This window comes from Carassius gibelio, chromosome B19, assembly GCF_023724105.1.
Source record: "Carassius gibelio isolate Cgi1373 ecotype wild population from Czech Republic chromosome B19, carGib1.2-hapl.c, whole genome shotgun sequence".
Taxonomy (NCBI): Eukaryota; Metazoa; Chordata; class Actinopteri; order Cypriniformes; family Cyprinidae; genus Carassius; species Carassius gibelio.
In genome coordinates, this window is record NC_068414.1 from 33212652 (window position 1) to 33226493 (window position 13842).

The window sequence follows — 13842 nt, forward strand, 5'->3', positions numbered from 1 at the left end:
AAATACAATTCTTACTAGTAAAAACCTTTATTTTTGATATCAGTTAACACATGATTACTAGTACAGATGTCTATTATTGAAATCAATAATTACATTGTCACTAGTGTCTGTTAATTTCTGATTTCATGAATGTGATTTTTGCTAGTAACAAAAGTCATTTTAGATATCAGAAATTACTCTCCTAATTGTTGATATCAGAAATACATTTTAAGATATCAGAAATAACAAATGTAACATGTTAAAATATAATTACAGATATTAAGAATTAACATTTCAACTAGTGACAATGATTTCTTGATTTCAATAATTCATATCCTTAGAATTAATATTAATAAAAGTCAAAATAGCTTGCAGATTGCCATTCCCTGGATATAAAATCTTGATGTCGAGAATAATATTTTTACTAGTAGAAATGTAATTGCTTGATATCAAGAATTCAGTTTCTGCGAGTGATGACCTCATTGTTGATATCAAGGATTAACATTGTTACAGTGGAAATATAATCCTGATATCTAAAATAGCCATTGTTATTAGTAGAAATCCAGTTCCTGATATCAATTATAAACATTTTAACTAGTACAAATGTAATTGTTGATATTACAAATTCATATCCTGAGAATGAATAAAATTAAATGGCTTCTTGTCATATCTACATTGAAATTTGGCAGATGGTTTTATTCAACACAACGAGAGATTTACCATGAGATGATAATAAAGACGAGAAGTGTGTGTTATACAAGCGTTCAGTCCTCGTTCAGACTCGTAAAGAGAGGACTGGAAGAGATGAAGAAGATAATCATCAGACGACAGACAGATAATAATCTACAGATCAATAATCAATCACTGATCTGTGATCCTGTGTGTGTATGAGAGAGAAAGTGTGTGTGTTTGTGATTAAAGCTGAATGAACAGCAGGATAAACACCAGTTTATTTACTTCATATTTCACACTAATCTGTGATTATCTGACGTATTACATTTTATTTCTTTCACATGACTGAATCTGTTGCACTAACAAATAATATGATAATAACAATAACACATTTCTGTTAAATACAGATCACTGTTGTGTGTAACATTTGTGGCAAATTATGAAGATCTGGAAAATGAACATAATAAACACGGACAATAAACAACTAAAACTACAGTCCTTTTCTACATCAGTGTGTCATTTTTTATTTTTATTTTTTTTTGTTAGTTAATTGAAATATTGTAATATAGCTAACTGTTTTTACCTCTTATGGTATAAATTATTTTAATATACCCTAATTGTGAGCTGCAGTGTTGATGTAGCTCTTAAAGTGTGAACAGGCTTTATGTGAAGATGACTGAACGTCTCTGTGTTTGTGTCTCTCTTCAGGAACACACTCTCTGAGATACGTCTACACTGGTGTGTCTGGAGTCAATGACTTCCCAGAGTTCACAGCGGTCGGTCTGGTTGATGAAGGGCCGTTTATGTATTTTGACAGCAAGATGATGAAAGCTGTGCCGAAGACAGAGTGGATGAGACAGAGTGAAGGAGCAGATTATTGGGACAGAGAGACTCAGATCGGTATTAGCCACCTTCAGAGCTTCAAAAACAACATCCAGACTCTAAAGGCCCGCTTCAACCAGACGACAGGTAAACTAGTAACAAACCTCCTCACTCACAGATAAAGACATTAGTTTTAATTTACAGTGAAATATCTCTTCACACAGTGACCTGCACAAACCTCCAGAGATTTGATTATTTTACATTTACTTTCATATACATTACACACTAATGATATAATGTTAGGAGTACAGCGACCATTACAATAACTTTTATTTTTTATTTTATTTTATCAGTATTAAAGATGTGTTTATTAAATAAATTATTTATTAAATTATTAAACACAGAAACAAGGACAGAAATGTTTACTTTTGTCTTTTTTATTGTAAAGTAAGGGAGTTATATACAAGATCAAAATACAAGATTAAAAAAGAAAAAATATTTTTGAACAATGATATATTAAATTGATTTTACTGAAAATAAACCAAAGTTAAATTTCTCAAAAACAGAAAATAAAAAATACGAAATATTATTGAACAGAAATATATTACATTTATTTTACTGAAATAAGGCAAATTTACATTTCAGGTGTTCAAACTTCAGGCTTTTAATAGCAATTCAAATTTAAAACGACTTTAAACTTCACACTTTTTAAACTGATTCTCAAGAAACACAAAGTTTGTCTTGATAATATATTTTTTATCTCGTTCTTCTTTTGTGAGAAATGAACTGCTTCTGCTTCAGAAACAGAGAAACTTTATTATAATAAATATTTTCCATGGGGAAAAATGTATCATAATTATTGTGTAAATATTAATTATTACAGTCAAATTCTCTAAAAATTACACATTTTAAATACAAAATATTATTGAACAAAAGCATATTACATTGATTTTACTGAAAATAGAAATGTGTGAGTAGAGATGCTTCAGATGAAATTAAAATATTAGAAGAAAAAAAAGAATTTTCGGTGTAAAAAAGTGATAAATTCTTGCGTAAAATATTTAGTACCATGAAATTCTCTCAAAATACAAAATAAAAAAGACAAAATATTATCAAACAAAAATTTATTACACTGATATTACTGAAAATAAAAAAATAATAGATTTTTCAGGTGTTCAAACTTCAAGCTTTTAAAAGCGATTCAAATTTAAAACTATTTCAAACTTCACTCTTTTTAAACTGATTCTCAAGAAACATAAAGTTTGTCTTTTAATATCTGTTTAATCTCGTTCTTTTGTGAGAAATGAACTGCTTCAGAAACACATAAGAAGAAGTTAAATGTGTGAACAGATGCTTCAAATGAGATTAAAATATTAGAATTTTTATTATTATAATTATTTTGGATGTGGAAAAATTTATCGTTATTATTGCGTTAATATTAATTATTACCTTGATATTCTCTAAAAATACAAAATTCAAAAGAAAAAATATTATCAAACAAAAATATATTGCACTTATTTTACTTAACATAAAAATGTGTGATCAGAGATGCTTCAGATGAGATGACAATATTAGGGAAAAAAATGTGTTATTTTCATTGGGAAAAAAGTTATCATTATTCTTGCTTAAATATTAATCAGTACCAAGAAATTCTCTTAAAATACAAAATAAAATAAAAAATGTATTACACTGATTTTACTGAAAAAAAAAGGTGTTTAAACGTCAAGCTTTTAAAAAGCGAATCAAATTTAAAACTACTTCAGACTTCAGGCTTTTTAAACTGATTCTCAAGAAACATAAAGTTAGTCTTAATATCTTTTTAATCTCGTTCTTCTTTTGTAAGAAACAAAGGAGAGGAAGTGAAATGTGTGAACAGAGATGCTTCAGATGAGATGAAAATATTTGAATTTATTATTATTATTTTCAATGGTAAAAATGTATCATCATTATAGCATAAATATTCATTAGTCCCATTAAATTCTCTCAAAATACAAAATTCTAAAGAAAAAACATTATCAAACAAAAATGTATTACATTGGTTTTACTGAAAATAAAGGAAAGTTACATTTGTTGTGTTCAAACTTCAAGCTTTTTAAAAGTGATTTAAATTTAAAACTACTTCAAACTTTTTAAACTGATTCTCAAGAAACATAAAGTTTGTCTTTTAATATCTTTTTAATCTAGGTCTTCTTTTGCAGAGATAATGTTTTATTATTATTTTGGATGGGGAAATGGATCGTTTTTATTGCATAAATATTCATTAATACCATGAAATTCTCTCAAAACACAACATAAAAAATATTATCAACTAAAATATATTAGTGATTTTATTGAAGAAGAAAAAATACTTAATCTTTTTAATCTCGTTCTTCTTTTATAATAAATGAACTGGTTCTGTGGTTGTTCAGGAGGATTGTGATCTTCTGTTAGTAAAGCAGCTCTGCTCTTCACTGCTGACTGGAGTTATTTACAGATCAACACAAATAATCATAATGAAACGAATAACACCATCATTGTCCTGGAATGTGCTGCTGTAAAGATATCAGACATCAGATGTTGATTTCTCAGTGTGAACACAGCACACATTCAGAGAAATCTTAGATCAGTGTAACGTCTGTAATGATGTTCTCTCATACATGTGTCTCGTGGCCATGTGTTTAATCAGCAGTACTGAACACTGTTTGTCAAGAGTTTATGTAAGAACAGCTCATGTTGTGTTTACTGAATAACTTTAAGCTGTCAGATATTTTAAAGCTGTGAACTCAGGATATATTCACACAGACACAGCTTTCATGTTTATATGTGTTCATATTCATCTATTCACTTCTCCTGAATGCTGGAATATTTTAGTACAAAACAAGTTAATAATGATTGCTCTCATCTTGATGTATAGATGTTTGTGTAGAAAAAGAAGATTAGAATATATTCTGTTTAATCATGAATTCTTAAGGTTATATTAGGAGAAATGAAGAATGGTGAATGATATAATAATCTGTTGTTTCTTTCCTCTCAGGTGTTCACACAGTCCAGTGGATGTACGGCTGTGAGCTGGATACTGATTGCACCAAACGAGGATACATGCAGTTTGGTTATGATGGAGAGGACTTCCTCAGTCTGGATAAGGACACCCTCACCTGGACCGCTGCTAAAGATCAAGCTTTCATTACCAAGGTTAAATGGGATTCCACCAGAGCAGACGCAAACAGGGCAAAAGCATATCTGGAGAATGAATGCATTGAGTGGCTGCAGAAGTATGTGGGATATGGGAAGGACACTCTGGAGAGAAAAGGTAGGAATATCAGTAGTTTTGATCATCACTGAATGAGCATTTATTCTAACAGTCTTTATATCAGGAAATAACAGCTGTATGCAACAAAACGTTTGGTTATGTGTGACTGTTCCTCCTTTCCTCTCTCTGTCTTTATTCTCCGTCTGTGTTCACTCGCTTAAAAACTGAAACATGATGTAAAACATGCAGGATGTCAAGAGATTGTTCGAATCACATTTTGATATTCAAGATATATTCATAACATATTGTAACATGTTGTTGTATATTCACATGCATAGCTGAGGGATTTGTATCTTACAGTAACACTACACAAACTGATTTTCCACACAAACATGAGGCCATGACTGCACTCATTTCGTCAATCTGACAGAATCCAATCGAAATTCACATTTTTGTTTAAATGTTCAATTTATTTTGTACAAAACTTCAGCACATGTGGAGTGCATGGAGTGTCCGTCAGTTTAATTATCATTTTTGTCCTGATGACTTAACAAAGGAAGCTGAAAATAAATCACACTCTCAGAAAAATGGTACAAAAGCTGTCACTGAAGCAGTATCTTTTGAAAAGGCTTTTTCTTTTTCTCTTTGCAAAGAGTCCATATTAGTACCTAAAAGTTTCAAAAGTGTACCTTTTGAAAAGATACCGCCCCAGTGACAGCTTTGTACAATTCTTTTTCTGAGAGTGCAGAAGAAATATTTATTAAATATTCAGTCTCCTTCACTGACCGATTTGTAAGACATAAATAAACTTGCACATTCATAAGAAGTAAAACATCTGTAAATCAGTCTATAAAAGGTCTCTAACACACATATACTTCATGACACTGCACATGTGCACAAGGTTTATCTGAATATGAGAAGATGCTTATGTTTTATTCTATTGATCAGATTAAGTTTTCTTCTTTTATTTTCAACTACTTTTACTCTGATTGAAATTTAATTCAGATCGAGCTCAGTCAGATGGATTGAGGTGTTTATATGAAAGCTTTTAACTCTTATTGATCCATCAGTCTGATTAATAACAGATTATTTAGATGATAAAAACTCTTGATGAGATCTCAGGACTACAACAACAGATAATGAGACGAAATATATAGCAACCTTATAGATTAACTTTGTTTTATCTGAATATTGCAGCAGTATCTTAATTTCTGTTTCAATTTAACTTCATCTTTTTGTTTCTCTTTCTCTCTCTCTCTCTCTCTCTCTTCAGTCTCTCCTCAGGTGTCTGTGCTGAAGAAGTCTTCCTCGTCTCCAGTCGTGTGTCATGTTACAGGGTTTTACCCCAAAGAAGTAACAATCTCCTGGATGAAGAATGGACAAGATCATGATGAAGATGTGGAGGTTGGACAAGTTCTTCCCAATGAGGATGGGACCTTTCAGAAGACGAGCACAATCAGAGTTACTCCTGAAGAGCTGAAGAAGAACCAGTTCAGCTGTGTGGTGGAGCACCAGGGTGAAACCTTCAGAGAGATCCTGAAAGACGGTAAGATCTTAGTTATGGTAAGTGTGATTGTCTTGATGAGTAGACCATGAAACAAAAAAAAATGTTAATGGAAATAAGTGCTTTATGCCTACACTGTAAAAATAAATCTGTAAAATGACACAAAAAGTACTGGCAGGATTTATCAAGTAGTTTTACAGACATTTCTGTCAACTCTAAAACATGATGCAGTGCAGTGTAAAATTCAAAATGCAGGTAAAAAAAAAATAAAACTGGAAAGTTCCTTCAGTACACACATAATATGTTCTGGCCTGTGTTATTATTGGTCGCTGTTGTTATTAATGTACTGCAGACATCACAGTCACTTTTACAGGTCCTTCTCAAAAAATTAGCATTGTGATAAAGTTAATTATTTTCCATAATGTAATGATAAAAATTAAACATTCATATATTTTAGATTCATTGCACACCAACTAAAATATTTAAGGTCTTCTATTGTTTTAATACTGAAGATTTATACAGCTCATGAAAACCCAAAATTCCTATCTCAAAAAAATAGCATATTTCATCCGACCAATAAAAGAAAAGTGTTTTTAATACAAAAAAAGTCAACCTTCAAATAATTATGTTCAGTTATGCACTCAATACTTGGTCGGGAATCCTTTTGAAGAAATGACTGCTTCAATGCGGCGTGGCATGGAGGCAATCAGCCTGTGGCACTGCTGAGGTGTTATGGAGGCCCAGGATGCTTCGATAGCGGCCTTAAGCTCATCCAGAGTGTTGGGTCTTGCGTCTCTCAACTTTCTCTTCACAATATCCCACAGATTCTCTATGGGGTTCAGGTCAGGAGAGTTGGCAGGCCAGTTGAGCACAGTAATACCATGGTCAGTAAACCATTTACCAGTGGTTTGGGCACTGTGAGCAGGTGCCAGGTCGTGCTGAAAAACAAAATCTTCATCTCCATAAAGCTTTTCAGCAGATGGAAGCATGAAGTGCTCCAAAATCTCCTGATAACTAGCTGCATTGACCCTGCCCTTGATAAAACACAGTGGACCAGCACCAGCAGCTGACATGGCACCCCAGACCATCACTGACTGTGGGTACTTGACACTGGACTTCAGGCATTTTGGCATTTCCTTCTCCCCAGTCTTCCTCCAGACTCTGGCACCTTGGTTTCCGAATGACATGCAAAATTTGCTTTCATCTGAAAAAAGGACTTTGGACCACTGAGCAACAGTCCAGTGCTGCTTCTCTGTAGCCCATTTCCTGCACACACCTGTGCACGGTGGCTCTGGATGTTTCTACTCCAGACTCATTCCACTGCTTCCGCAGGTCCCCCAAGGTCTGGAATCGGTCCTTCTCCACAATCTTCCTCTGGTCACCTCTTCTCATTGTGCAGCGTTTTTTGCCACACTTTTCCCTTCCCACAGACTTCCCACTGAGGTGCCTTGATACAGCACTCTGGGAACAGCATTTTCGTTCAGAAATTTCTTTCTGTGTCTTACCCTCTCGCTTGAGGGTGTCAATGATGGCCTTCTGGACAGCAGTCAGGTCGGCAGTCTTACCCATGATTGGGGTTTTGAGTAATGAACCAGGCTGGGAGTTTTTAAAAGCCTCAGGAATCTTTTGCAGGTGTTTAGAGTTAATTAGTTGATTCAGATGATTAGGTTAATAGCTCGTTTAGAGAACCTTTTCATGATATGCTATTTTTTTTTAGATATTTTGGGTTTTCATGAGCTGTATGCCAAAATCTTCAGTATTAAAACAATAAAAGACCTGAAATATTTCAGTTTGTGTGCAATGAATCTAAAATATATGAAAGTAGTGACCTGAACACCTGAAAGATCTGAAAATATTTACATTTTTTGCCTCCCAACCTTTTCAGAAAGTTCCTCTGAGCACAGCAAATAGAGATGAAGTGAATTGTACGTTTTTATCCACTTTTAACTATAATATTTGGTATGTCTACATTTTGCAGCGATTACAGCAGCACATCTTTCTGTCATAATTATTTGACATGATCACCCAATAGGGTAATAAATTCAGCCTAAACAGAAAAATAAACATGGATCTTGATACACAAATATCTCTGTTAGATAAAGACAGTATTAAAACCCAACTTTCGATTTTGCATTTTATTTCCACTTTGGGGATTTCCTTTTTGATTTATTTAATTCCACTCTTCACAAATGTTATTCTTCATATATTTACTCATTGCCACATGTGTTGTATTTTTATTTTCCATCCATACTTTTATATCTACTGTCACGATCCCTGTCTGTGTTTCATGTGTCTATGTTCAAGGACTTTTAGTTTGTAGTTCTGTGTCACTATTGTTGTCTTGTTCCTCTCCTGTTTCCCTGTTGCTCTGCTCCCTTGTTAGTTATCATGGACACTGATTGAATACACTCATCTCCTTGTTAGTTGCTCTGGTAAATGAGGTAAATGATCATATGGTAACTATTTTTCAGTCAAACTCCAAACATGTGGACTGTAGTTCTTCTGCTCCTTGAAGTTACTCTCAGCTGTGCTAGTGAGTAAATGGATTAAAGTTAACTGTGTTTAAGCAATTTGTAAGTTTTGATGTTTAAAAATTATGTATTAAGAATAGTAGCTGCAGAGTCCAATAATTATAATTAAAAGGCCAAAAAGAATAAGTTTTGTTAAAAATACAATGTTTTGGAATTGACTAAAGTAAAATAATTTTTATTTTTATAACAGATCAGTTCATCTGTAACCTGTAAAATAAGTGGTGTGTCCATGTATTGCGATATTTATTTGGTTTTGAATATTTGTCTTATTTCATTGTGGACTTGTTTAATCAATATTTAAAACTATAATATAATCACAGATTGTTGCAGATATTTTGTTCTAAAGAGAGAAAATTCACTTAAAAATGTTAATTTATTGACCCTCATGTCATTCCATGACTTTCTTCTATGGAATACTTAAAAAAAATACTTTCATTGTTGTTTTTATAATAAATAATAAAGTATATTAAATAATTATACAATAAATAATTTATAATATTAATAAAGGACAGTGGGGTTTTGTTTTGGAGCTTATAATTTTCATTGTATGGACAAAAACAGTTTTAAGCTGTTTGTGCTGTTGGGGTCTCCAGAGAAGGATCAAAGGATCAAATGAAAAAGTTAATTATGAACACACACTCATTTTGGCAATTTTGATACAAGAGGAAAAAAGTAATATAACAAAAAAACAAGTGGTATCTGCAATTAATCAAATTATGTTAAAATAGCTTTTTTCCCAGAACAAACGTCACTTTTAAGCCTGGTAAGAGAAAAACTATGAGATGAGGGGTTTGTGTATACTATATGGGGTTTGTCTTTTAAAAGTTTAATTTCTACTTGTTTTTCCAGCAGCTCATTTCTGTCTTTAACAAAGTGGAGATGAGCAAAGGTGCTGGCCACGGTTTGGAGCTGTTCCTGAGTTTTGCAGATGGCTATGTATTTTCCCCATTATTTTTCTGATGCCTTAAGATTATTTGTGAGGATAAATCCAGAGAATAAGACATGATGCACTGCAAAACATCCTGAGACAGGAGAAATGGTGAAGATGAACTGTTCCAGCATTGGAAGACTGTATTTTTAAGTGTTATACATGCAGTGTTTTAAATAAAGAATTTGATATTTTGTAATTATTGTCTGTTTTAATTGAATGCCAGTAGTACCTGTAGGATAAAATTAATTCTTTAAAAAAATTATAAAATCAAATGAAATCTCTATTAAAATGAATGAATTATAGTAGTATACTGATGAACTATAAACAGTACAGTCTGCTACTGTAAATCTTAATTACAGTAACTTACTGGCAACTTTCTCTTCATCTTTTTGGTTCTTTCATTCATGGAAATTGTATATTTTCCAAATGTTTATATTTCAGAATGAATGAGCTTTTATTGCCAGGTATGTACACATACGAGGAATTTGTTTTTGTGACAGAAGCTCCGCAGTACAACAGAATGACAGCGACAGAACATAAAACACATAATAAAAGAATAAAAAATACAAATAAGTAGATAGTGAATGACTATATACAAATTGACAATTGTAGGCAGGTATATTACAAAATGCAGTTATGTATGTACATGTGTATTATGTGCAAAATTTAAGTGCATACTAAGTATGTGTGTTAGATAAATAAGTGTATGTGTATATAAATATAAAGTGTAGTGTGTTCGCCATTATTATCAGCTGTTCATAAGATGGATTGCCTGAGGGAAGAAACTGGTCCTGTGTCTGGTCGTTCTAGTGCTCAGTGCTCTGTAGCGCAGACCAGATGGCAACAGTTCAAAGAGGGAGTGTGCTGGATGTGAGGGGTCCAGAGTGATTTTGACAGCCCTTTTTCTCACTCTGGATAAGTACAGTTCTTGAATAGATGGGAGAGTTGAACCGATGATTCGCTCAGCAGTCCGGACTACTCTCTGTAGTCTTCTGAGGTCAGATTTAGAAGCTGAGCTGAACCAGACAGTTACTGAAGTGCAGAGGATGGATTCAATGATGGTGGAGTAGAACTGTTTCAGCAGCTCCTGTGGCAGGTTAAACTTCCTCAGCTGGCGGAGAAAGTACAACCTCTGCTGGGCCTTTTTCACAATGGAGTCAATGTGATTGTCCCACTTCAGGTCCTGAGAGATGGTGGTACCCAGGAACCTGAATGACTCCGCTGCAGTCACAGTGCTGTTCATGATGGTGAGTGGGGGGAGTACAGGGGGGTCTCTCCTGAAGTCTACGGTCATCTCCACAGTTTTGAGCGTGTTCAGCTCCAGGTTGTTAAGACTGCACCAGACAGCCAGCTCTTTAACCTCCTGTCTGTAAGCAGACTCGTCACCGTCCTGAATGAGGCCGATGAGTGTGGTGTCATCTGCAAACTTCAGGAGCTTGACAGAGGGGTCCTTAGATGTGCAATCATTAGTGTACAGGGAGAAGAGCAGTGGGGAGAGAACGCACCCCTGGGGAGCTCCGGTGCTGATTGTACGGGTGCTGGATGTGTATTTTCCCAACCTCACTAGCCGCTGCTTGTCTGTCAGGAAGCTGTTGATCCACTGACAGACGGAGGTGGGCACGGAGAGCTGATTTAGTTTGGGCAGGAGGAGGTTTGGGATGATCGTGTTGAAGGCCGAGCTGAAGTCCACAAACAGGATCCTCACACAAGTCCCCGGTCTGTCTAGGTGTTGCAGAACATAATGCAGTCCGATGTTTACTGCATCGTCCACAGACCTGTTTGCTCTGTAGGCAAACTGAAGAGGATCCAGCAATTGCCCAGTGATCTCCTTCAGGTGGGCCAGCACCAGTTTTTCAAATGACTTCATGACGACAGACGTTAGAGCCACAGGCCTGTAGTCATTTAGTCCTGTAATTTTGGGTTTCTTAGGGATGAGGATGATGGTGGAGCGTTTGAAGCATGAAGGGACTTCGCACAGCTCCAGCGATCTGTTGAAGATCTGTGTGAAGATGGGGGCCAGCTGGTCAGCACAGGATTTCAGACAGGCTGGTGTAACACAATCTGGGCCCGGTGCTTTTTTCCTTTTCTGCTTCCGGAAGACCTGGCGCACCGCATCCTCGCTGATCTGAATTGCAGGTGTGGGGGAGAGGGGGGATGCAGGAGGTGAGAATGGTGAGAGTGCTTGATTGGAGAGGTGTTCAGGATGGGTTGCAGGAGCTGTTAATGGTGTGAACGGTAGTTTGGAGAGGCATTCAGGGCTGGTTGCAGGAGTTGTGAATGGTGTGAATGGTTGTGTGGGGAGGCGTTCAGGGCAGGTGATGGGTGTTCTTTCAAACCTGCAGTAAAACTCGTTCAGATCGTCTGCCAGTCGTTGATTCTCCACAGTGCTGGGGGGTGGTGTCTTGTAATTGGTGATCTTCTTTAGACTTTTCCACACTGATGCAGAGTCGTTGGAAGTGAACTGAGTCCTTATTTTTTCAGAATAATTCCTCTTTGCCACTTTGATCTCCTTTTCCAATGTGTATTTAGCCTGTTTATACAAGACATTGTCCCCCTTCACGTAAGCATCTTCTTTGGCCTGACGGAGCTGTCTGAGTTTTACAGTGAACCACGGTTTGTCATTATTGTAAATTATTTGAGTGTTTGTAGGAATACACATATCCTCACAGAAACTGATATATGATGTTACGGTTTCTGTCAGTTCATCCAGATCGGTGACAGCAGCTTCAAAAACACTCCAATCAGTGAGGTCAAAACAAGATTGTAAATCCTGCTCTGCTTCATTAGTCCATCTTTTTACAGTCCTTGATACAGGTTTAGCTGATTTTAGTTTCTGCCTGTAGGACGGTATAAGATGAACCAGAAGGTGATCAGAACGTCCCAAAGCTGCTCGTGGAACAGAGTGATATGCGTCCTTTATTGTGGTGTAACAGTGATCCAATATATTACTGCCTCTTGTGGGACAAGTAACATGCTGTCTGTATTTTGGCAGTTCACGGGACAGATTGGCTTTATTAAAGTCCCCGAGGATAATTAAAACAGAGTCCGGGTGTTGTTGTTCTGTGTCTGTGATCTGATCAGCGAGTTTCTGTAAAGCTGAGCTCACATGCGCTTGAAGATGGATGTAAACACTGACCAGAATGAACGAGTGAAACTCCCGCGGCGAATAGAACGGCTTGCAGTTAATGAAGAGTGTTTCGAGATTTGAGCAGCACGTCCTCTTTAACACAGATACATCTCTACACCACCGCTCATTGATGTAAAAGCATGTCCCGCCGCCGCGCGATTTCCCAGTCGATTCTGATTCGCGATCCGCTCTATCAGAGGTGAAAGCTAGAAAAAATTTGCTATTTAAAAGTGTATCCACTGGTGTAACGGACACAGGTACAAAAAAAGAGGCATGCGGTAACACAAGCCGTTAATGTGGTTTCACTAGAAATTCAGACGATTGCCAAAGTTAAAATAAAGTGGTTTGACATGAAATTCGTGGCCAAAGAAGAATTTCAGTTCAACAGAGGAATGCATGTATATTCTTTTGTGTTTAAATGTATTTAAATTCTACATATTTTTCAATCTTTTAATCTCTGGCAGTGAATTGCACACACACACTCACGAGAAGTGAATCATAGTTTCAAGGCGTGTGATTGGCTGTTCATTACTGATGTCACAGTTTCATGTTCACATGCTCCATAAACTCAGGATAAAGCCTGGGTTGACAGAGAAAGTGGATGATCAGCATCATGGTATCAACAAAAAGACACGGGTGGAGGTCAGGGGGCACCTGATCTGTCTGCCTTCGATGGAAGAATGGCTGCGATTATAGGACAGTCGAGCTTGAGCAGCATTATAGAAAGAAGTGAGGATGAGAGTGACCCAATACAGGAGCAATCACAACATGATAATTTGCTTAAATCAAAATCTTTATTTTAAGGAATGTATTCAAGTAATCATCATAACTCAAAACTTCTGGCTTTTGCAGAACAAGCACAGACAGCGGGTGGAAATGAAGAAGCTGAAGACTCTAGTCAAGATGCCCTCACTCTCGCCGTTAAAGACGTGGCAGCTGGTCTACGGGAAATAAATCAGTCACTGAATAAACTGATAGCATTGCTTGGCAGTAACAGAAGTGCATAAATGTGAAATATTCCCTAAAACTTTTTTGCAATCGTAAAAA

General features: G+C 35.7%; 3 protein-coding genes and 1 long non-coding RNA gene across 4 annotated transcripts in view; all 4 read left to right on the forward strand.

The window, feature by feature from the left end:
• The window catches only part of LOC127979732 (antigen peptide transporter 2-like), a 412715-nt gene that overhangs the window by 239193 nt on the left and 159680 nt on the right, over positions 1-13842 (forward strand). Inside the window, exon 5 of the mRNA XM_052585348.1 lies at positions 6039-6138. Within this exon, the coding sequence (XP_052441308.1) occupies positions 6039-6138 (100 nt within the window). The remainder of the gene's footprint in view (positions 1-6038; positions 6139-13842) is intronic.
• Positions 1-13842, forward strand: part of LOC127979734 (patr class I histocompatibility antigen, alpha chain E) — a 268175-nt gene that overhangs the window by 213895 nt on the left and 40438 nt on the right. The gene's annotated exons all lie outside the window — the stretch shown is intronic.
• Positions 1-13842, forward strand: part of LOC127979735 (HLA class I histocompatibility antigen, A alpha chain) — a 340316-nt gene that overhangs the window by 209231 nt on the left and 117243 nt on the right.
• LOC127979744 (uncharacterized) lies at positions 6255-9864 on the forward strand. Its single transcript, XR_008158857.1, has 2 exons — positions 6255-8739; positions 9587-9864. It is a non-coding gene; the product is annotated as an uncharacterized LOC127979744 (long non-coding RNA).